This window comes from Gekko japonicus, unplaced genomic scaffold (genome assembly GCF_001447785.1).
Source record: "Gekko japonicus isolate JY-2015 unplaced genomic scaffold, Gekko_japonicus_V1.1 scaffold692, whole genome shotgun sequence".
NCBI lineage: Eukaryota > Metazoa > Chordata > Lepidosauria > Squamata > Gekkonidae > Gekko > Gekko japonicus.
Genome location: NW_015169194.1, coordinates 628,290 through 649,647, shown reverse-complemented (window position 1 = coordinate 649,647; position 21,358 = coordinate 628,290). Strand labels below are relative to the sequence as shown.

The following is a 21,358-nucleotide window of genomic DNA, read 5'->3' as shown; positions in this document are numbered from 1 at the left end:
ATAAGTGCTGGGAAAATCCTGTGTTAGTTCTGAGAAGTTTCAAACCTTACAGCCAAAAAAATACACAGGACCTTGAAGGATAAGGCTCAACATTAGCTCTTTAAAACATTTCTTAGCAGAATACTTGATTCAGTGTCTTGTTAGCATACATTTTTACAAAGTATAATGTTCTTTGTTGACAAGTAAATGAAAATATATCCATGAAGAACACCACTTTAAAAATAAAAAGGATCATCTACTCCTTAAATGACTTACTTGTATTAGATCTAAAATGCCCAACTCACTTTCTGAAGAATCAACACAGAAGACAAAGTACAATGTAGCATAATGTCGGTAAATCAGTTTATTGTCCGATCCACCTATTAATCTAAAATAGAACAAGTGTCAAATAACATATGACAGCCACATTTCATGTTCCCCCAGCTTCAATTTCTTTTTAAACAGCAAGAAACAAATCAGAGTGTAATTCTGGAAAAGAGTAGTTAAGCACATTAAAATTAAAACCATTTCAACTACATCAACAGTTGCTGAGTCTCCCTAAAAAAGGCAGGCCAATATCTATAGTACCATGATTACACAGGCTGCACAGAAGCCTATCTCCACTGCTAATGAAAGAGATAAATTCTCAGTTATACTGAAGCTAGGTATTCAAATGAGCTGCATAAAATGCATGATATCTACTTAGTTCATGAAGCTTGCAGTGGTATTATGTGGTTACTAACTGACAGATAATCTGAACATCACCACCTTTAGCTCTACAGAACCACTAGAACTGCAAAATGACCCAGAATAAAAGCTAAGGTTACATAAAACCTGACTGGGTAAAAGTGCTCTCATTGGCCAGTTTATGATCTTCTCTGCCCTCCCAATCCAAGCCTCATCTGGTACTGCAAGACAGGGAGCAATTCACATGTAGGGCTCTTAAATAAGGCTTACAATGGATAAGAAAAGCATCAAATATATCTAATTCTCAACATACTTAAATGCAGAAATAGGGGCCATGTACAAGACAGATCTTTCTACAAATGGCAGAAAAACCCAGATGTACAAAAAAATAAAAAAATAAATCTGAATTCTAAACATATTTCTGGAGGGAGGCAGTTAAAACCTTCAAAACAACAGAAGCATCAAATGTAGCTTCAAGAACCAAATGCCCTTCATGGCCATTGCTAGGTAACTACAAGAGTATTGCCAGCCTTTAAGTACTGGTTTCTGTCAGTAAAAGGCAGGGGGAGGGCCTTTTCCAGGGCCTTTGAAGCAGGGCTCATTAGGGCCAGGCCTGGCAGCCACCACCAAACAACTTACCACCATGAAACTCGCATCTCTCACCCAGGCCCTGCTGTTTCTTAATGTTCAACAGCAGTTATCCCCCAAAAGCTGGTGCAGGATAGTGGTTAGAGTTTCAGACTAATATATGGAACACCCAGGCCTGAAACCCTATTCTGCTGAGGAAGTTCACTGGGTGACCTTGGGCCAGCCCCACATTCTCAGCCTTACCTATTGCACAGGGTTGTTGTGAGGATAAAATGGAGAGGAAAATGATGTAAGCTGCTTTGGGTCCCCATTGTGGAAAAAGTTACTAACTGACAGATAATCTGAACATCACCACCTTTAGCTCTACAGAACCACTAGAACTGCAAAATGACCCAGAATAAAAGCTAAGGTTACATAAAACCTGACTGGGTAAAAGTGCTCTCATTGGCCAGTTTATGATCTTCTCTGCCCTCCCAATCCAAGCCTCATCTGGTACTGCAAGACAGGGAGCAATTCACATGTAGGGCTCTTAAATAAGGCTTACAATGGATAAGAAAAGCATCAAATATATCTAATTCTCAACATACTTAAATGCAGAAATAGGGGCCATGTACAAGACAGATCTTTCTACAAATGGCAGAAAAACCCAGATGTACAAAAAAATAAAAAAATAAATCTGAATTCTAAACATATTTCTGGAGGGAGGCAGTTAAAACCTTCAAAACAACAGAAGCATCAAATGTAGCTTCAAGAACCAAATGCCCTTCATGGCCATTGCTAGGTAACTACAAGAGTATTGCCAGCCTTTAAGTACTGGTTTCTGTCAGTAAAAGGCAGGGGGAGGGCCTTTTCCAGGGCCTTTGAAGCAGGGCTCATTAGGGCCAGGCCTGGCAGCCACCACCAAACAACTTACCACCATGAAACTCGCATCTCTCACCCAGGCCCTGCTGTTTCTTAATGTTCAACAGCAGTTATCCCCCAAAAGCTGGTGCAGGATAGTGGTTAGAGTTTCAGACTAATATATGGAACACCCAGGCCTGAAACCCTATTCTGCTGAGGAAGTTCACTGGGTGACCTTGGGCCAGCCCCACATTCTCAGCCTTACCTATTGCACAGGGTTGTTGTGAGGATAAAATGGAGAGGAAAATGATGTAAGCTGCTTTGGGTCCCCATTGTGGAAAAAGGCAGGGTATAAATGAAATAAATAATAAACATAGTTAAAAATAAGGGCAGATAAAAGGTAACTTGGGTGGTGGGTGGGAAGGAGAGATGGAAGCAGGGAAAGGTAAGGATAGGGAGACTGCCACAAGGGGGGGAAAGAAAAAATGGTGTAGGGAGGGGATACGGGAGAAAATGAGGTGCTTCCTACATGTCCTTGCAGGCTCCTCACCATACAACTCAACCCAGCAGCAAGCAACATGAAACTGGGCCCACCCTGGTGATGATACATAAATCTGCCTGCGTGCCCCCATTGCCAAATTGGAAACACACAGTCTAAGTTCAACGAGTTAGATGAACATCTGTTTAATGTATTGAAACAGGAAATACGGGGCTGAGTGCCTTTGCACTTCAGCAATTCCAAAGCTGTATTCTGGCATAATCAGGAAGGGCAGAAGGTCTTATACCCCAAATGACATCACATATAGTTTACACATTAAAGAATCTCTAATTGGTACCAAGCAGTTACCATCATACAAGGATCATTTGACTTTAAACCTTACTATTGGTCATGTATGTCAGTGATTGTATTTGCTTATCTGCTCTTCAGAGCAATGGGAACTTTAGGGAACATCAGGGAGATCCTTTCTAACCTTAACGAAGCTAGTCTCTCTTTCCCTTGTTTTTGGGGAGCTGGGTGATAGGGGTTGGGATGCACATTTAACTTCACTCTTCACGTCCTTGCAGCTTCTTGAATATGCATTCCATTCTTATTGCATCCTAATTCTATCCCCAGAGGCCTCTTAATAATGCTTTTTCTTAATATATAGCTTCATATACAAAAAGGTGCAGTTATAAAATATATATTCTGCTATAAATTGCTCTAATCAGAAAATTCTAGGTTACATACCAAGATCTGGATCTATTATAATTAAACTTTTGAAGGCACAGTGACAGCTGTCAGCATATAGACATGTCAGAGGAAAAGGAATAGTGGATACATCTAAGGCTTATGAACGGTTCGGTTTGGTCAAGGGTCCTGCATTTTATGGCAGAGAAAAACATTATCCCTGCTAAAGCCTCTTACATTCCTTGGGTCCGATTTTAGCTTCTTGTCAGTTTCATAATAGGGCTTAAAATATTGGCAGAGCTCACTTAGCTCTTTTCAAGATCAATCATCATTCTGCCACACATAAGGATTGACACGTCATTTAGTCTGATGAAAACTAAACAGTTGCAGCTAAGTTTGGTTGTGGATACAGGGCCTGGTTTTGTTTCATGGTTTTGTGCATATGTCAATTATCTTTGCTTTGGTATCTGTTTGTATTCAGCGCTATGATTCTGTTTTGATAGTGTTACTTTTAATAAAAATTATTTTTTAAAAATCACATTCATTTTTTCCCTTGTCCTACAGTGACTAACAGGGCCACCATAGTTATCCAGCCACGGTTTTCCCAGGTAGAGGCTGCCAGAGAGAAAGGAGAAGGGGAAATTGAAGATGTGGTGGCAGACAGAGGTAGGTTGGCTTTTTGAGTGGAAAAGAAGCAGGAAAAAATCAGGTGCTTTTGGGCCTTTCAAGAAAGAGAAAAAGGAAATGTTGGGGAAGGAGAAATGAGATTCCTCCTGCAAGTCCTTGTGAGTTCCCCGCTTGTTTGTTATATTGTGCATTATATTATGTTTTTTACATTGGGTGTTTTGTAACATAAGGACCTTTCAGAGACCATTTTGACTCTGCTAGTCAACCAGCCGAGATCCCTCAAAGAGAATGAAAATGAATCAGGTATTATGATGACAGCAACAACTTTAGCTACCAGCAAATGGATATCTTAGTAGGGTTAGAGTAGGAAATGCCACATTTTCTCATACAGTATTGGTGCAAAACTCTAAGCATTTGTTGACATGGCAAATCTCTGAAGTGCACCATCATTCACTAAAGCACCTGTCTTCAGACTGGCAAAAACCTTCTAATTTGATTTATGCTATACTTACAAGCCTCCTTCTAGGAAATTACAGACATTTTCATCACGTTTTGACACTAAATGAAATGTTTCTCTGATAATTTGTTGCTGTGTATCTTCACTCTAGAGGGGAGGAAAAGGAAAAAATTAAGATGGCAAGGCAGCAGAGTGCATTCTCTTTTTTTTACCTGTTGCCTGAAGCTCAGGAATGTCTCTTCAGGGCCAACCATACTGTTGTAGGACAAGTTAAAAGTGCACATTTTCAACTTCTACTTAAGAAACTAGAGCATACACCAGAAAAATATGCCATTAAGATAAAACATCAACACCTAAAAAAAGTTTGCAACATATTGCAAAAGGAAGGAAAGCAGTGATCTTAGCAACACTACTGAAATCATTATTATGAAATACTGCAAATAAATTATTAACAAAGATTCACAAAACATCTATGTTCCATTCTGAGTTAAGAGTAGCATCTAAATTAACCTATTTATGATGCCTAAATTGATCAGTTAATGTTAACTCAGGTTAACCTCCATGTATTTTGCAACATCTAATATGGTACAATGTGTTTGATAATAGTACATTATTAAATAGTTCAGTGTTTTCAGTATTATAAAGTTTAGCTTAATATCCAGTCATGCTGGAAGTCCTACCTACTATCCACTTTCTTTGTTTGCTACCGAATTTTTTTTACCTTCAACTTTTCTTTTGTCCTGCTTCTCAGATGACAAAAGTTAAAAACACATGTGCTATAGTACCTTGGGTGCAGCAGTCTGCAACTCTCTCAAGTACTGGCTGTACTCACATTTCTTTTCTTTATAGAAAATGAAAATATTTATACTTTTAAACTCCATAAATACGTGAAATAATACAATTTTATATATTTTAAGATTGTATTTTATGTTAAACCTGTAAAAGACGTTTGGGACTTATAAAGTAAATTTTGTACATATTTTGATTTCCCCCAAAATGCCAGTTACATCTAATAGCTACGAAGAAATTTCTATATTTTGCATTTGCTATGGTTCTAATACTACTACTAAGAAAGCATCCTTAATGGGTAAGCTTCAGTAGCTCTGTTTAGTTTTTCAGTTGATGAGCTTTATCTGTTTAAGAAAAACATGAGCTTTTCTTATGTTTCTTATGTTTTTAAGAAAAACATGAGCTGCCACAAGCCATGTCAGCTAATGGCTGTTGCCATCTACTGTAAATATAGATACAGAAAAAATATTATAAAAACCCACCTAAGTTCAAACACTCATAAGACAATACTGAATTAGTTGTTTTACAAATCTAGCTTATGCATAGATGTAAGCATGCCAAAGCCCACTTATATCAATGGCTTCAGTACACAGCTGCACATCTTAACTGCACAGCACCACACTGTCAAAAGAGATTCTGAAACTGTTTTTATATTTTTTGCAGATCAAGATAATGTAATTAATTAAATCAAAACAAACAAATAAACCCAGTTTATATAATTTTACCAAGGCATGTTTTGGCAGAACTGAGCAAATGGTCACAAGCCCGCCTTGGCGGGGAGGGCAGGATATAAATTTGATAAAATAAATAAATATATAGCTAAACAGATACAGACATTGATCACCCATGGTTGAACATGTAGGATATTCAGTTTTCTATTTGGAAACACTTGGAAATACTAAATGTCTAGGATATTTCTAATATATGAAACAGCCAGAGGAAATAGCAGTTTGGACTTCCCTTAGATAGACAATCATCCAGCTGCAATAAGTTATCCTAGTAGCACCAACCAACACACAAGCTTCTGAATAAATTACGAATCGACGCCAGCCCTCGAACCAAAGACTAGTTAAATACTGCATGTCACCAACCGGAAGTAAACCTCCACTACCCAGAAACATGAGACCTCATCAGTGTCCAGCTACACTCTACTGTTTCTCATCTTGTTCACCAAGTGAAAAAGTGTGCATGCACACGAAAGCTCATAACCAGAACTAAACTTTGTTGGTCTCAGAGGCGCCATTGGACTCAAACTCTCTCTTTTCAGTTAGGCATGCTTGGGCATTTACAATACCTTTCTTCAGCATTACAACTCACACCTGGTCTAAACATTCCGCCAAAAGAGACCAGAGAAATCGGACAACATGGACTCAACCACTTTAGACTGTAAGTAGGGAACTACATTTTTTAAAAAAGCTCGCCCATGTTTAAAAGGGCAACACAACCAAAGATCTTTTAAAAAATACTTTTTAGGGAAGTTTTTAAAAAGAAATGTGGAGGAGCATCCAAAATTGGCATGCAACGTCTGCAGTGGCATAGCTCATTCTACCCGGCACCCTAACTTACGGGGGGGGGAGAGAAAAACAGAAGCATCTTAGTGGGCCTGGGTATGCAACGTGGCCGCCTCAGGCTGCAGTCCCAACAGGGTCAATCTATTATGCCACTTCAGGTCCGGGAGCGAGGCTGGACCCCCTCTCCACCTGCGCCTCAGGACAAACGGAACTGGCCAGCTAGGGACTCCCGTTGCATGTGGGACTCCTGCCCGCCCCCGCTTACATAGCGCTGGTAGAACTTGGAGAGGCGCGGCTTTCCATGGTTGTTGAAGATGAGGATCGCCTTAATCATGGCTGAAGAGGGAGGAGAAATGGGCGGCTGAGCGGCGGAAAGTTGCGAGCTTCCCCGTCTGAGGCTGGAGACGCGGAAGAACCGCCTCCCCCTTCTAAGCCAGTACGGAAAACACAGCTGACAACGGATCACCACAAGGGGAATAAACACACTCCTGTCATCTGACTTACGCGGTCGAGTCAGACGGCGGCTCACGAGGGACAATTCTCCTCCCTCGCTACCCGCCCTGGTCACGTGTTCGTGGCCCGAGTTTATAAAGCTGGGGCCCGGGGGGTGCCAATGTCACTTCCGTTCTTTGTACATCATGTCGGACGTAACGGAAGAACAGGTTTCCGTGTCGCCTCAGGAGGGGGTCGAGATCTCGGAAGGTGGAGGGGCTGCGGTAGGGGTGCTGGAGCCGGCTCCCGCCTTAGCTGTTTCCCCGGTGTCTGAGGAACCTGCTGGGGACACGAAAAAGAAAAGTAAAGTGGCGGTGGCCGAAAAGGGAGCAGCATTTGGCGTGGTGGGGCTGTGGGTGGCTGAGAGGAATGCTCACTGGCCTGGAGAAAATCATCCTGCCCGTTTAACAGGCTTAATGAGATGCTGTTTACCTCCTGCTATGAAAAGCTTGTATGGGCCATTTCTACACATTAAAAGGTAAAGGTTCCCTTGCTCGAAAGCCAGTCGAATCCGACTCTAGGGTTGCGGTGCTCATCTCCGTTTCAAAGCCGAAGACCCAGCGCTGTCCGAAGACGTTTCCGTGGTCATGTGGCCGGCATGTCTAAACACCAAGGCGCACGGAACGCTGTTACCTTCCCACCGAAGTGGTACCTATTTACTTGCAATTTCTTGCTTTCAAACTGCTAGGTTGGCAGGAGTTCTATACATTAGGCCTCTGTTAAAGGCGCAGGATGTTTTTCTCCATGGCAGAGTTACTTACTTCAGGCACCTAGATGGTGAAGAGGTGACATGATTCCAAAGTCAGGGGGGCTTTCAAGTCCCTAAACAGATCTCATCCGATTTCTCTGGCCCCACAGCTGGACCTCCTGATGGCACCTGGTATTTTTGGCCACTCTGTGACAAGAGTGGTGGACTAGATGGCCCATTGGCCTGATCCAGCATTGGCTTCTCTTATGTTCTTATCAGCTGCAGCTTGCCACTTGAATTATCCCTAGAACTCTTCACTGCCCATCATTTCATGACTCAGTGGTTGGGTACACACCTTGCATGAAGAAGGTGCCAGGTTCAGACACTACATAGTGAGTATTTACACCTGAACATCTGAAACTTCCTTTTCCTGAGTTCAGACCATTTCACTTTTTGCATTGTTTTAAGTAGAAATGCTGGTTTTGAACCTGGGACTGTCTGCAGGTGCTCTACCTTGAGGCTGTGGCTGCTGTCTGAGACTCTGGTATCAATGTTAACAATAATAGAATTGGCTAGACCACTTAATGGGGGCGGGGGGCTAGGCTGGCAATGCCACTTCTGGTGTGTACTGGAAGGAACAACATCACATAGCCAATGACATGGGGACACCCTGATATTTAGGCAAAAACTCCATGATTGACTCCTTTTTACCATAGTGTTTTTTGTCTAAATACCAGAGGCTAGGCATCCCTTGTTGGCCAGCTGATCGATGACAGGGGGTCCCCTGCTTCAGCAGGGGCCTGGAAGCCTTAGATGAAATATTTTCTTGTGGTTTCCTGTAAGAATCTGAATCCTTGAGAGTACCTTTCCTACTACTGATTTATTTATTATCTTATACCATTTCTGCCCAGGTTATCCATGCAGGGTTTAATGGTTTGAGGAAGGGTTTTATTTGTCTTGCTTCTCCACAGCATTGTGGTGCACTCATGCACCTCCTGACATTTCCATGGCTTTTCTCTGATCTTTCCTAAACTTTACTCTGGAAAGATCACAGTAAAGCCTGGGTGGCTACTGTGTGGGTGGGAAGATCAGTGTTTTCCTGTATGGCTGATCTTTCCCCTAATCCTATCCCTGCAGCGGCCATTTCCTCCCCTTGCCTATTGCCAGTTTTTCTTTTAAAAATTGCCACCTTGAGCAGCCAGTCCCTGGGGCTCGCTGCCCAAGAAAGCCCACTTAAACAGCTGGGCTGTGTGCAGCAAACTGCTCTAAGGGGCTTCCTTGGGTTCAGCAACGAGCCATTTAAACTCCTGCTTTCTGCTCCCCATGAAAAGCAGCAGGGAGCAGAAAGCAGGGGTCACAAACCCATATGAACTGGTTTGGTTTGTAAACTGACCCAGTTTGTATAGGTTCATGGTTCAGCCATGAACCACAAACTGAACTGCAAAAATGGAGTTTGTGCCCATTCCTAAAATGAAGATCAATAAATAAACAATTTTCAGAATACCTTAGCTCACTTTTCTTTGCTCTTTTCCTTGGTGTGTATTTCCAGGTTTTTCATTTGAAGTATTCTTTATGTTCTAGTTGACGTTTTGCTTAAGGCTGTTGGAGATACGCCTATAATGAAGACCAAGAAATGGACTGTAGAGAGAACTCGCACAATCCAGGGGCTAATTGACTTTATCAAAAAGTTTCTCAAGTTAATGGCCTCAGAACAGCTGGTATGTGATGGTTTTTCATTCCTGAATGTGAAATTGAGGGGAACTGTAACAACATAAAGAGAGCCCCACTTGTTCAGACCAGAGGTCCATTTAGGCCAGCATTCTTTCTCCAGCTGTTGCCATCAGCCAGATACTGCTGGGAAGGCCACAGACTAGGCATGAAGACCTCTCTCTTGCACACGCACACTTTCCTCTTAAAGGCACATCTAGGAATGTATATACCATACTTACCCAAAAGTATGACATCTTCCCCAATGTTATTCACACACAAAAATGTTATTGCTGTATATACTTGTAACTTGTATGTGACTGTAAAATAATTCCCCTCTTTTGTCTGACAGCATGCCTGGAAAAATAGTGTTCCTTTTGGATAAATACAGTGCTATAAATACTTCCCACTACTTCTTGGAATTACTGCTATGCATGTGATTTAAGGGTTTTTTGGGTTATTTCTGAAGTAGCTGAATAACTCTGGTTTCTGATGGTTTAAATGTTGTCTCTTGTTTGTCACTGGATGTAGATTTCAGCTTAGACCCTAACAATGCTTAATTTGATACAGTGTATCTCTTTTTTGTCATGCAGTTTATTTATGTGAATCAGTCCTTTTCGCCTTCACCAGACCAGGAAGTTGGAACACTCTATGAGGTGATTCTCAGCTTTGAAATGTTTTAATTTTGTTGGTTAAAGAAAACTTGTACTAGTTTGGTCACTCCATATTGCTTCCTGTCTAGATTAAATATTTCAATACTCCAAGAACTGGTCCATAGGTGGCAGTGTTTCATAAGAAAGCTTCACTAGAAGATGTTCCTCATTCACTACAGGACCTATAGCAGTGGTGGTGAACCTATGGCACGGGTGCCAGAGGCGGCACTCAGAGCCCTCTCTGTGGGCACGCGACGCGAGCTGTCGCCCCAGCACAGAGTGGCTTCAGAGGTGGGTGGGAGTGACTGGCAAGTGGGCAGACTGGACTGAGGGCAGAAGTAGGTGGTGGCAGCTGCCTCGGAAGTGATACGCGGGAGGGGAAGGCACTACCGTCTCACGGACGATGTCTAGCCGCCCCTTAGGAGCTGAGGCACTGCTGCCGGGCTTCGGGAAGTGGATCCTGGTGACCGGCGGCACCGGGTTCATGTAAGGGAGAGACCGGCAAGGCGAAGCGCTGGGGTGGCTCAGTCTGCGCCAGCAGCCTGGCGAGGGAAATGTCCTGCTGCTGCCCCTTTAACGGGGTGGCTTCCTGGGATGTGCCGTGGAAGGGGCAGGGCGTTCTTGTCTGGGTTGTAGGGAGCCCTGTTCTTCCTTGTGCCTCATAGAATGTTAGTTCTGAGAAACCATGGTAAGAGGAGGGGGGAAGTGTGTGTGGTAGAGTTGCTAACCTCCAGGTGGGGCCAGGTGATCTCCTGAATTACAGCCTGTCTCCAGGTGACAGGTCAGTTTTCCTGGAGGAAATGGTGTTTTTTTTTGGAGGGTGGACTCCATGCATTATACCCCGCTGAGGTTTCTGCACTACACAGGATCCCCTCTCCCCAAATCTGCAAGTACTTTGCAACCTGGAGTTTTAGAAATCTCTGCCAGGAATATTCCCCTTCAGTCCACAACCCCTCTGCTCTGGTTCTCACCCATTCAGGAAAACACTTAGTGTGGGGAGAATATAGGGACAAATACCTGGAGATTTTGGTGGTGGAGCCTGAGGATGGTCAGGTTTGGGAGGGAGGGATTTCAGTGGGGTATAATGCCATACAATTCACTGTTCAAAGCAGCCATTTTCTCCAGGTGAGCTGGTCTCTGTCACCTGGAGATCAGTTGTAATCCTAGGAGATCTCCAGCCACCACCTGGAGGTTGGCAACCCTAGGGGAATAGGCTGCCCTGCTTCATGCTGCAAATGGTGGTGGTTCGAATGTTGATTTTGCCTCAGTATTCAGGTTAAATTGCCGTGTTGGCACTTTGTGATAAATAAGTGGGTTTTGGGTTGCAGTTTAGGCACGCAGTCTCTAAAAGGTTTGCCATCACTGACCTATAGTATAGGCTCTGCTCTCGCATACTCCTTGAAGCTTCCTACTGAATCTTATTTTTCTCTATATTTTATGTTACATCTTTATTGCTTATCTAACAACTGTTGGAATAAATTTCACCCAATCTGAGTGAACTGATTATTCTGTTTATTGGATCATGTTTTAAACTGGCCTTTCTCTTTATCCCCCCCCCCATCACTGTGTATATGAAGCACCAGCTTTTTAATTATTTTATTAATAGTTTATTCTGTATTTTCACAAAATACAATCAAATTACAGTATGAAATAAAATTGAATAAAGTACATTATACTGAAATAGTATGACAACATACAGAATGTAGATTCAGTGCAGTTACAGAAATGGGGGTGTCCCCCAAATTCATCTTCTGTGTAATAAGTACAATACTATTCGTAATAACGTGGTATTAATAATGGGAGTAATAATGAGAGTATGCAAGTACTTAACTTTTCAATGTTCCATATTATCTGGAGAGATATCATGACAAAATCAAGTAGGTATCCCACCTAATAATTTTAATGTTCGAGTATTCAATGAAGCACCAGCTTAATGGATGTATGCTCCTGTGCATCTATTGAGGTGAGCCCTGACTCACAAAAGCTTATGCTTTCCTGGTGCTATTGGACTCCTGTTTTATTCCTCAGTAGAACCGTAAAGTCATCATATATTGGGCCCTGTTTGTTATAGAGTTTCATAGTAGGATGCTATTATGAAGGTCAAAGAATAGGATGCTATTATGAAGGTCAAAGAAGACGGGGACGGCAAAGGATGAGATGGTTAGACAGTGTCATCAATGCAACGAACATGAAATTGAGCCAACTTCAGAGGACGGCGGAAGACAGGAGGGCCTGGCGGGAGCTGGTCCATGGGGTCGCGAAGAGTCGGACTCGACTGTGCGACTGAACAACAACAATAGGATGCTGTCACCACATAGTAGAGCAATAAAACATTGCTTCTATCAGGATTAAATTAGCATGAACATTAAATTGCTTACTTTGCTGCTATTTTAACTTTTTTTCTCTTATTTTTGTCTGTTCCTGATTCCTTGACAGTGCTTTGGAAGTGATGGCAAGCTGGTACTGCATTATTGTAAATCTCAAGCCTGGGGATGAATTAAGACCTGCCATTTCTGAGGACTGTCAGAGAGCAAATGGGCTGTAATCTTCAGAGATATTCCCTGTGGGCAAACTGAAGAGATGTTGGCACAGTTGCCCATGGAATTTATTCTCCCTCAAGTTTTCTCTGTAGGTCAATGCAGGCGATTAGAAGAACTACATAGGTTTCTCAGCCTGATAATTTATTTCTTTTGTGGAAATAATTGTGTTTGTGCCCTTGAACAACTGAGCTAGCTACTTTTTCATGCTCCACAACTCTGAGGTTTCTTTCTGGAAAAGAGATACTGCTGTTCTAACTTAAGAGTCCACAGTTCATCATTCACCAGGTTGTATGGAAGTTATATCCTCTTCTTGCAGAAGAATGCTTACTGGAGTTTCTGTAGCTTAGATACAATAGTTAAAATTTCTATTTTCTGTTGTCCTTCTTGTTTGAAGCACAGTACGTTCCAGTTTCTGGTTCCTTGCACTCATAAGAGTTTGGAATTGTATTTCAGTTAGCACCCCTCCCTCTCCCTCAGATTGCAAACTTTGTCTGAATACAATTTGTGATATGGCATGTAGGGGGTGGGAGTGTTCTGCTATTTAAAGAAAAAAGGCCTTTGGCCAACCATTTGAAGGTTTTTACATTCTGGGCAACCTGTGCTTGCTTTCTAATATAATATGTTCAAATTATTGCTGTATGGTTACTTGTATCACTATGAAAACATTTGGTGTTCTGAAATCTATGGTCAGAGACTGAATATGAGTATTATACTATCCTGCTGCCAGTGACTCATGCTCATTGTGCTTCCTCATCTCAGTTTTTTAGTATTGCTGCTATAAGATTTTTGCCATCATATTCTTATTTTTTGACAATCCCGTGCCTTTTCAGAGCTTTTCTTCCGCCAGGTTAAATGCCAACTCTTCTGTGGTTATAAAAGGTAAGGTATATTAAGGCCCCGGTCACACGGGCAGGAAACTGCAGAGGAGAAGCGTGGCTGTTTGCCCTGGGGCAAACTACTGCGCAGTTACGCGATCAGACCTCCTGTGGAGGTACCGTGGAGGTTCCATGGCAAGGGAGAGGTGCCGATCACAGTACAAGCCGGCGCGCAACGAAGAAGCGCGCTCCGCGGCAAACTGTTTTTTATTTTTGTGTACGTGACAAATGTGCATGCTCCGTTGGGTGCGCATGCGCATCCACAGAGACTTGGACAAAAAAACCACACCTTATTTGCAAGGGGACATGGGCGGGCGCCGAATGCCACCGGAAACGCGATCAGACGCCCGCCCTTGCCCCGCAGTTTCCGGAAACTAGTACCTCCAAGGTACTAGTTTTTTGCCACGCAGTTTCGGCTGGAAGCCTCGGTTGAGCCACGGGAGTGCTACGCTTCCCAGATGTGCTGGTGAGATCGCGCCCGGAAACGCCGCCTGTTTTCCGTCTCACTTGTGTGGCTTCTGTTACGTGTGACCGCAGCCTAGGTTACCTTATTCAGAAAGGACCTCTTTGTGTTAGTCTGGTTTGACACATATGCAGTTGCAATGTCCCTTTTATGAGGTTCTTAGATTGTGTTACGTTATTACTCTTTTAACTGACTGGCCTGGATTATCTGTGTCAGAGGTAATACCCTTTTTATTGAGTGATGGGGATCATAAAGTTAGTTGCAAATTTTATTTCAGTCCCTATGTCCCTTAAGCAACAGGTTTAAACAATTTCGGCCTGGATTATCTGTGTCAGAGGTAATACTCTTTTTGTTGAGTGATGGGGATCGTAAAGTTAGTTGCAAGTTTTATTTCAGTCCTTATGTCCCTTAAGCAACAGATTTAAACAATTTCACTGCTCAATATCTATGTAGCAAGGAGCTTCTAAGGGATAAAGGAAAGGAAACTATCCTACTGCACTGACTTTTTACACAAGTATATAGGAGGGAACAGAACTCAACATTCCCATTGAAAGGACGCTATAATGATGCGGGCATTTCAAAATTATAGGAATCTGCTGTTCTAATAGACAGTAGAAGCACCTGCTGTTTTGATAAAGTAAAAATGTTCTGGGTAAACGCAAGTTTGCTTTAAGGCTTTTCTACAGTAGCTGTTTGGATTATGGAGTTACACTTTGGTTTAGTCCAATGAGTATAATTCTTCATGGACAGCATGACTAAAAACAATCCTAAGAAAGTCTGCTCAGAATCTTACTCAGGCCTATTCAATGGGACTTACTCCCAGGAAAGTATATTTAGGATTGTACAGTTAAGAGTAAGGGCATTTGAATTACTACAGAAAATGCATTTTAGAGCAATGCATAATCAAAATGACTATCTTGTGCCTCCTTTCAAATATAGATTTGTAGCCTTGAATTTATTTCCTGTCCTGTGTAATGGCAGAAACACAAGTGTGCTTTTTGAACAGTTTCTTATTTTACACCTTCTGCATTCATCCTTCTCCCTGGCATCCATTTTCTGTCCCTGGGGATATTAACTTTTGCCATTGCTTGGTGCATTGAAGCATACACTGATCCCACAGCATGTACATTCAGCACCTGATTCCCTTGTAGAGTCTTCTTGACCTTTAGGCTTTCATCTTGTGTCCTTTTGAACAGGAACCTACTAGTTCCTCTTTAAATCATTATGGTAAATAAACAACTATGAACACCCAAAATGACCTTGGAGGAAGGGAGAGATCACACATTAGCTTTGCTCATCTTATCCTCTGTAATTGAAATAACAATTCAGGGAAGACTTTGCTGCTTGGAATTCAGCTTTTGCCTCTGATCAACAATGGAATGCTGGTTTTCAAGTGGAGCCTACTTTTATTTGCTCTCGTTTATCTCCATTTTTGATATTTCTGATTTCCAAAATATTTCTTTAATATTAGATTGTTATACTTAATTATTTTAATATCAGCTGATATAATTTTTTTTCAACATTGCAGTTGTATTGTTAAAATGATTTCCTAGAAACTGTGTTTTGATTTATTAAGGTCCAATGTATTATGCAAAACAAAAAATTTCTGTAGCTACCTTTATGGAAACTGTTACGAATCTGGCATTTTCTTTTTTATCTGACCTTTCTTCCGTTGTGGAATTCAAGATGGCTTACATAGGATTCTGAGGAGGTCTCCCACCCAGATACTGACCAGATCTAGACTTAATTAGCTGTAGCATAGTTTCTCTGTTGGCTGGCTTGAATAAGGGCATCATGACATGAGTATGGACCAACATATCACTGGGGAATTCCACATCAGTACCATTGTAAACTGAGCCACATAGATCAAGCCATGCAGCCAAGGTCACAGTATAATGCAAATAGTTGTCCATGGACTGATTGCACTAGACAAATTCCACATGATTCAAGCTTGAAACGCAAACATTTTCTTGTACTTTTATAAAGACCACTGAGTTTATTATTAATCCAGGTGGAATGCCAGTAACTATTTAAAACTGTATGTATAATTTGAGGCAGTGTGTAAGTTTGGGACTTGGTCTGCTCCAGAACATACAAGGTAAATACTGTGCAAACCCATTTTGAAGAAACCCATTATTTGAAGAAACTGCTGGCCAAACAAAGCATGTTATTGAGAATTGTGCTTGGTGGACCTAATGGCTGTGTATGGCTGTTGTGAAGAAACAATCTTCAGAACTAAGTTCAAAACGCTGGGGCGAGCACTGTGGAATGAGCCAGAGAATGTGCTTGAGAAACCAAGATAAGACCATTTGAAAACAAGAATAATTATTAATGTTAGGGATTTATTAAACTTAAATGTTGTGAAATACAGGAGAGGGGCTGTGGCTCAGTGGTGGAGCCTCTGCTTGGCATGCAGAAGGTCCCAGGTTCAATCCCTGGCATCTCCACTTAAAAGGACCAGGCAGCAGGTCATGCAAAAGGCTTTAGCCTGAGACCCTGGAGAGCCATTGCTAGTCTGAGTAGACAATACTGACTTTGATGGACCAAGGGTCTGATTCAGTATAAGGCAGCTTCATGTGTTCAAGTAATGTATGAAATGTAGCACCTTCAAATCCTAAGTAATAGTGCTGAAATTTTTGTGGTTACTATAGTTTTGCAAAATCTATAGTATAATTTGGAACCAGCTCACACAAAGATCTGTATTCTTTCCAGTGCTGCCCCTTGAGATTTTATTGTACAACTGGAAGGTCTGAAGTTTTTACAGCTATACCCCACTCTTGGGAGGTAAAAGGAACTATTAAAATCATCAGTTTAGGTGTGGATTATATGAATAAACATACATTTATATTTCCCCTTGAAAACAGTGATTTTAACAACACAGTGTTTAAATCTCACTCAAGCTTATATTTAACATACTTACTTTGCGTTTTTGGTTGAGTATTGAGTGACCATATGATAGTCCATAATATGTAAACTGGAAGTGAGAATGGTTCAAACTTGATTTGCAAGTTAAATGTAACACTGTTTAATGTGTAATATATATGTGTACAATGCTTAGCTTCCAAAACTACACCACTTCCTATTTCAGAACAGAGAAACTCTTACTGGGATGCAGCTTAAGACAGTCTCCCTGAAGCAGCATACTCCTCCTAACAAAAGAGATGAGCAAAAATCTCATCAGCTGTGTTGCTTGCTTAGAGAGAGAAGTAGTGTACCTTTAAATGCTTACTCTCTGAGAGAGAGTGACAGGCAAAGTCGCCCCTGAGGTGAGATGCTGCATAGACACACACACAATAGGCACACATAAACATGAAAACATTGTGTGTGTGTGACAAATGTATACAATGTGGTTGTTATAAGGCTTCTGCCTCTATAAAAAGTGTGTTTTCTTCTCTCTTTGTACTTTGCTAAACTCTGGGGTAATGCTCCTTCCATATTCAATATGCCTAATGCATAGTACTGGTTAGTGTTGGACAAGGATCTCAAGGACCTGCTTTTGAATCCGCCACTTTGCCCTAAAAGCTTGCTTGGGTGGCCTTGGGCCTGTTATTCTCAGCTCATATTACTCCAATTAGGTGGCAGTTGCACTGGCTACCAATTAGTCTTCAGATCCAATTAAAGCTGTTGGTGTTAACCTTTAAAGCCCTTAATGGTCTGGGACCCTCATACCTATGGGACTGCTTCTCCTGTTACAACACACACACACCCCTGCTCCCTTTGGTCATCATCTAGGGGTCTCTTGCAGATGCCTGACCCCAAGCTGGCTCGGTTAGCTGTCACCAGGAGAAGGGCCTTCTCAGTTACGGCCCCTACCCTGTGCAATGCATGCACTCTCAGATGACACCCGTGCCCTGCCGGACTTCTTTAGTTTCCACAGGGCATGCAAAGCTGAATTGTTTACGTTGGTCTTTGGAGGGTGACCACATGTTTGGCCTATTTTAACAGTGGTATGGTAATGTTAATATTTTACATTTGTGGCTTGTTTTATGTTTTTTATCTCATTGATTTTAATGTAAGTTGCCACAAAACCCTTTGGGTCAATAGCATCTCAAACAAAATCTAATAATTATCATGGGATTGTATATAGTACAGCCAGGAGATCCTAAGATCGTTTGGCAGCCAGAAATTCATCTAACTCTTCAGTGTTATGCACCAGTAGGTGGCAAACTAGACTTGTTTTTGAGGCAAGAGACTGTTCATAGGTGGTTTGCCATTGCCTGCCTCTGTGTCTGGACCCTAGGTCTCCCATCCAAATACTTGCCAAGGTTGACCCTGCTTAGCTTCCAAGATCTGAGGACCCCAGGCTAGCCTGGGCCATCCAGGTCAGGGCATCTAATAAATAAACCTGCCTCAGATGATTTTGAGAATAAAAAGGAGGGAGGGGTGCTATTGTACACTGGCTTGTGTCCCCAATGGAGAGAAAAAGGGTGTAAATAATGTAAATACATAAAATCATTCCTACACTGCTGAAATGCCTGCCTTGAAGAAGGAAGAGGGATTATTTTTTATCATCCATTTGTCTTTATCCACTGGACTGTTACCAGGGTGGTTAAAAAAGGCTGACTGGTGGTCCCTGTCTAAGCATCTGGGTTGCATCCTGACTTCGAATGGTGGTTTAGACTTAAATCCCAAACAGAAATTCACCCTTCTAGACTGTTTGAAGGCAATGCTTTTAGGAAGGATCGCACTGTTACGCCATTTGCCCCGAATTGCAGATTACAGCGAGGGAGATTAATTTTAAACGGCCTGTGCACCCGCCCATCCTTGGTAAGGGCAAAGTGCCCAGAGTGCAATTTCCAAACGACTGGGATAAATGTTTTTACTTGACCAAGAAGCCTTCACGAACCCTTATTTTCTTGGTGTGTGTGTGTGTGGGGGGGGATTCCAAAGCACTGCCGAGCGGAGATTTACTCCAGGGCCGTTTAAGGAACAGCGCAGGGAAGCGAGAAGAAAGCCGCGCAGACGCCCCACCTTGAAAAGGCGAGGGGCTTTGCCAAAGCTCTACGCAAGCTATTTGACTGAGAGGGTGGGGGTGTCCTTTTTTCCACCGTGCCACAGGCGCCTATAGCCAGCTGAAGCGGCTTGGTGGAGCCTCCCTCATTCCTCCTTGGGCACTTGGTACATTCCCAGTGTAACTCCAGGAGATAAATAGAGGGAAGAGAAGCTGCCGGCTGTGGAAGAAGGCGGCTGTGGGCAGGAGGGCGCGGCGCAGTTTTTCTTCGGCTTGAAGTGTTCTCCGTCTGGAGGGAGGCAAGTGAGTTATGGATCAGCCCGTGCAGACAGAAGTATGGAAACCGCAGACGTTAGAAGAGCTGATCGAGATCCTGCATCAGTTGTTTTCTGGCGATAAAGTCAATGTGGCAGAAGTGCAAAACGCAATGGAATCTTACGACAGTAACCCCGAAGAGTGGACCAAATATGCCCAGTTTGACCAGTTCAGGTAAAAACGGCTCTCTTCTCAGGCTCTGTTTGCAGGCGAATCGGCTTTGTTAAAATACCCCTTCGGTAGATAGGATTTTCGTGGAGACGGCTTGCGTTCCTTGCGCAGTTCTTAACAGTAAAGTTCAGCCTAGTCTTTTCCAAAGCTCTTTGTGCACTGTGCGTGGATGTTTTTGACGCGTTACAAACTGAGTTTTGGTACTCGGGTCACTTGAAATGAATCTGCCGTTTTCATAAAAATGCAGCTACAATATATGATGTGTCTTGATAGCTGTCAGATGCTCTATCCAGAAAGCAGCTCCGTTACTAGACCCTTGATCAAAATTGGGTTGAGTAGTTAAAAATGATGTTTGGAGTGATGGGAGCCCTGAAGCTGACTGGGGACTTTAGGATGAATGGAGCCCCTTGGAAACAGCTGGAGAGCTCAGTGCCCAAGAGAAGGCGTGTTTGGCAGGACTCCGAGACTGACCAGTGGGAGGAAGCTTCCACGCAGGCAGGGTGCCTCGGCTGCCGGTGGGACGTCTGGCGGCCGCTTTCCCGGTCCAGCTCTTCTGCCCTTCTGGAAGCTCTTGATAGTGTGCTCTTACTGGCAAGTTGCATTGCTCTGGCTCCCTTCTCCCTGCCCTGTTTGTCTATCCTTTTCTTGGAGCTAGAGTTGAATCTGTTAAACTTCGATTTTCTGATTTTTTTCCCCCCTTGCAATTAAAAAGACGATTCCTTTACCTCAATTTTTAATTTTTTGTTTAAAAAGTGCCTGGTACTTGAAGAATGCACTTGAGATAGAAACACAGTGCAAAAATAAGATATGTCGGGAAAATCTGGGGGGGAAACCCAGCCTAAACCAGTAGTTAGAAAGGCATGGCCTATGAATCCCAGAGGAAAAAGAAGGTGTGGCTTCTTTTTCAGGGGTCACCATAGTTGTGTGGTGGTAGCAGTCCCCCCACCCCAATGTGAAGTTGGTGTGATGTATTCCTTCTTTCTCTTTTCCTGTATTCACATATCCAGGTTGTTGGCACAGAAAAGGGGACCCTGGTGGTTGCTCAGTTCCAAAACTCCCATGAGTACACCCTTGTATTTCCCACTGACCACCAAATAACTGTTATTGCTTCTAATTCCTCCTCCCAACTATTCCTGATTCTTTCCTCCTATCTGTGATCCCGAGTGAGGCCTGATTCAAATATCCAAGTAGTCCTGTGGAGTTGCTGCCTGAAACCAGCTGCTGTTGCATGGGTGAGGATCCAGGCTGCTGCAAGAATCCCCTTTCCAGCTGGAGGTCCTAGATTGCATGAGAAGTACCTGGGCCAGTACTGCACTTGGGGAGAGGGGGTATTGACACAGTCAGCCTTTTAAAGGAGGGGGATTGGCCCCAGTCTCCCAGATGGCGATCACCACATGAGCATCAACGGACAGTGCATCACTGTGGTGTAGTGGCTAGAGCATCATACTAGGGTCTGGGAGAATCAGGTTTGAACCCCCACCCTACCATGAAACCTTACTGGGTGACCTTGGGCCAACCATAACTCCTAGCCTAGCCTATCTCACAAGGTTGTGAGGGACCAATGGAAAAGAGGAGACTGACATAAGCTGCTTTGGGTCCCCATTGGGGAGAAAGCTGAGGTATAGATGAAGTAAACAAAGGCCCCATTCCCACGGAGCATTTGCTGCGCTGAAGGCACGATAGTCCCGCGGACTTTCCGGGCGCGATCACACCGGAACATTTGGGAGGCGTAGCGCACCCATGGCGAACCTGTAGTGTCCCGCCGAAGATGTGCATTAAAAAAGTACCTGGGACGACCTACTGGCAAATGGTTTGCCACGGGCTGCATGCGGACTCCCTGGGTGTGATCCCACTGGC

General features: G+C 43.0%; 3 protein-coding genes across 5 annotated transcripts in view; 2 read left to right on the top strand and 1 right to left on the bottom strand.

Moving 5' to 3' along the window:
• AP3S1 (adaptor related protein complex 3 sigma 1 subunit) overlaps nt 1–7,140 on the bottom strand; it is a 38,695-nt gene extending 31,555 nt beyond the window's left edge. For all 3 annotated transcript variants that reach the window (XM_015416291.1, XM_015416290.1, XM_015416292.1), the window contains exons 1-3: nt 6,912–7,140; nt 4,402–4,493; nt 256–367 (exon numbers count right to left, since the gene is read on the bottom strand). In XM_015416291.1, coding sequence (XP_015271777.1) covers nt 256–367; nt 4,402–4,493; nt 6,912–6,980 — 273 coding nt within the window. In that variant the 5' untranslated portion in view covers nt 6,981–7,140. The remainder of the gene's footprint in view (nt 1–255; nt 368–4,401; nt 4,494–6,911) is intronic.
• A 143-nt stretch (nt 7,141–7,283) lies between these two features.
• On the top strand, nt 7,284–13,631 carry ATG12 (autophagy related 12). The gene is made up of 4 exons (XM_015416300.1): nt 7,284–7,441; nt 9,408–9,544; nt 10,127–10,189; nt 12,623–13,631. Exons 1-4 carry the CDS (start codon nt 7,285–7,287, stop codon nt 12,680–12,682), a joined length of 417 nt encoding a protein of 138 aa, XP_015271786.1. The 5' UTR covers nt 7,284; the 3' UTR covers nt 12,683–13,631.
• Nucleotides 13,632–19,245: 5,614 nt separating this feature from the next.
• The window catches only part of CDO1 (cysteine dioxygenase type 1), a 37,295-nt gene continuing 35,182 nt past the window's right edge, over nt 19,246–21,358 (top strand). The window contains exon 1 of the mRNA XM_015416298.1: nt 19,246–19,504. Coding sequence (XP_015271784.1) covers nt 19,326–19,504 — 179 coding nt within the window. The 5' untranslated portion in view covers nt 19,246–19,325. The remainder of the gene's footprint in view (nt 19,505–21,358) is intronic.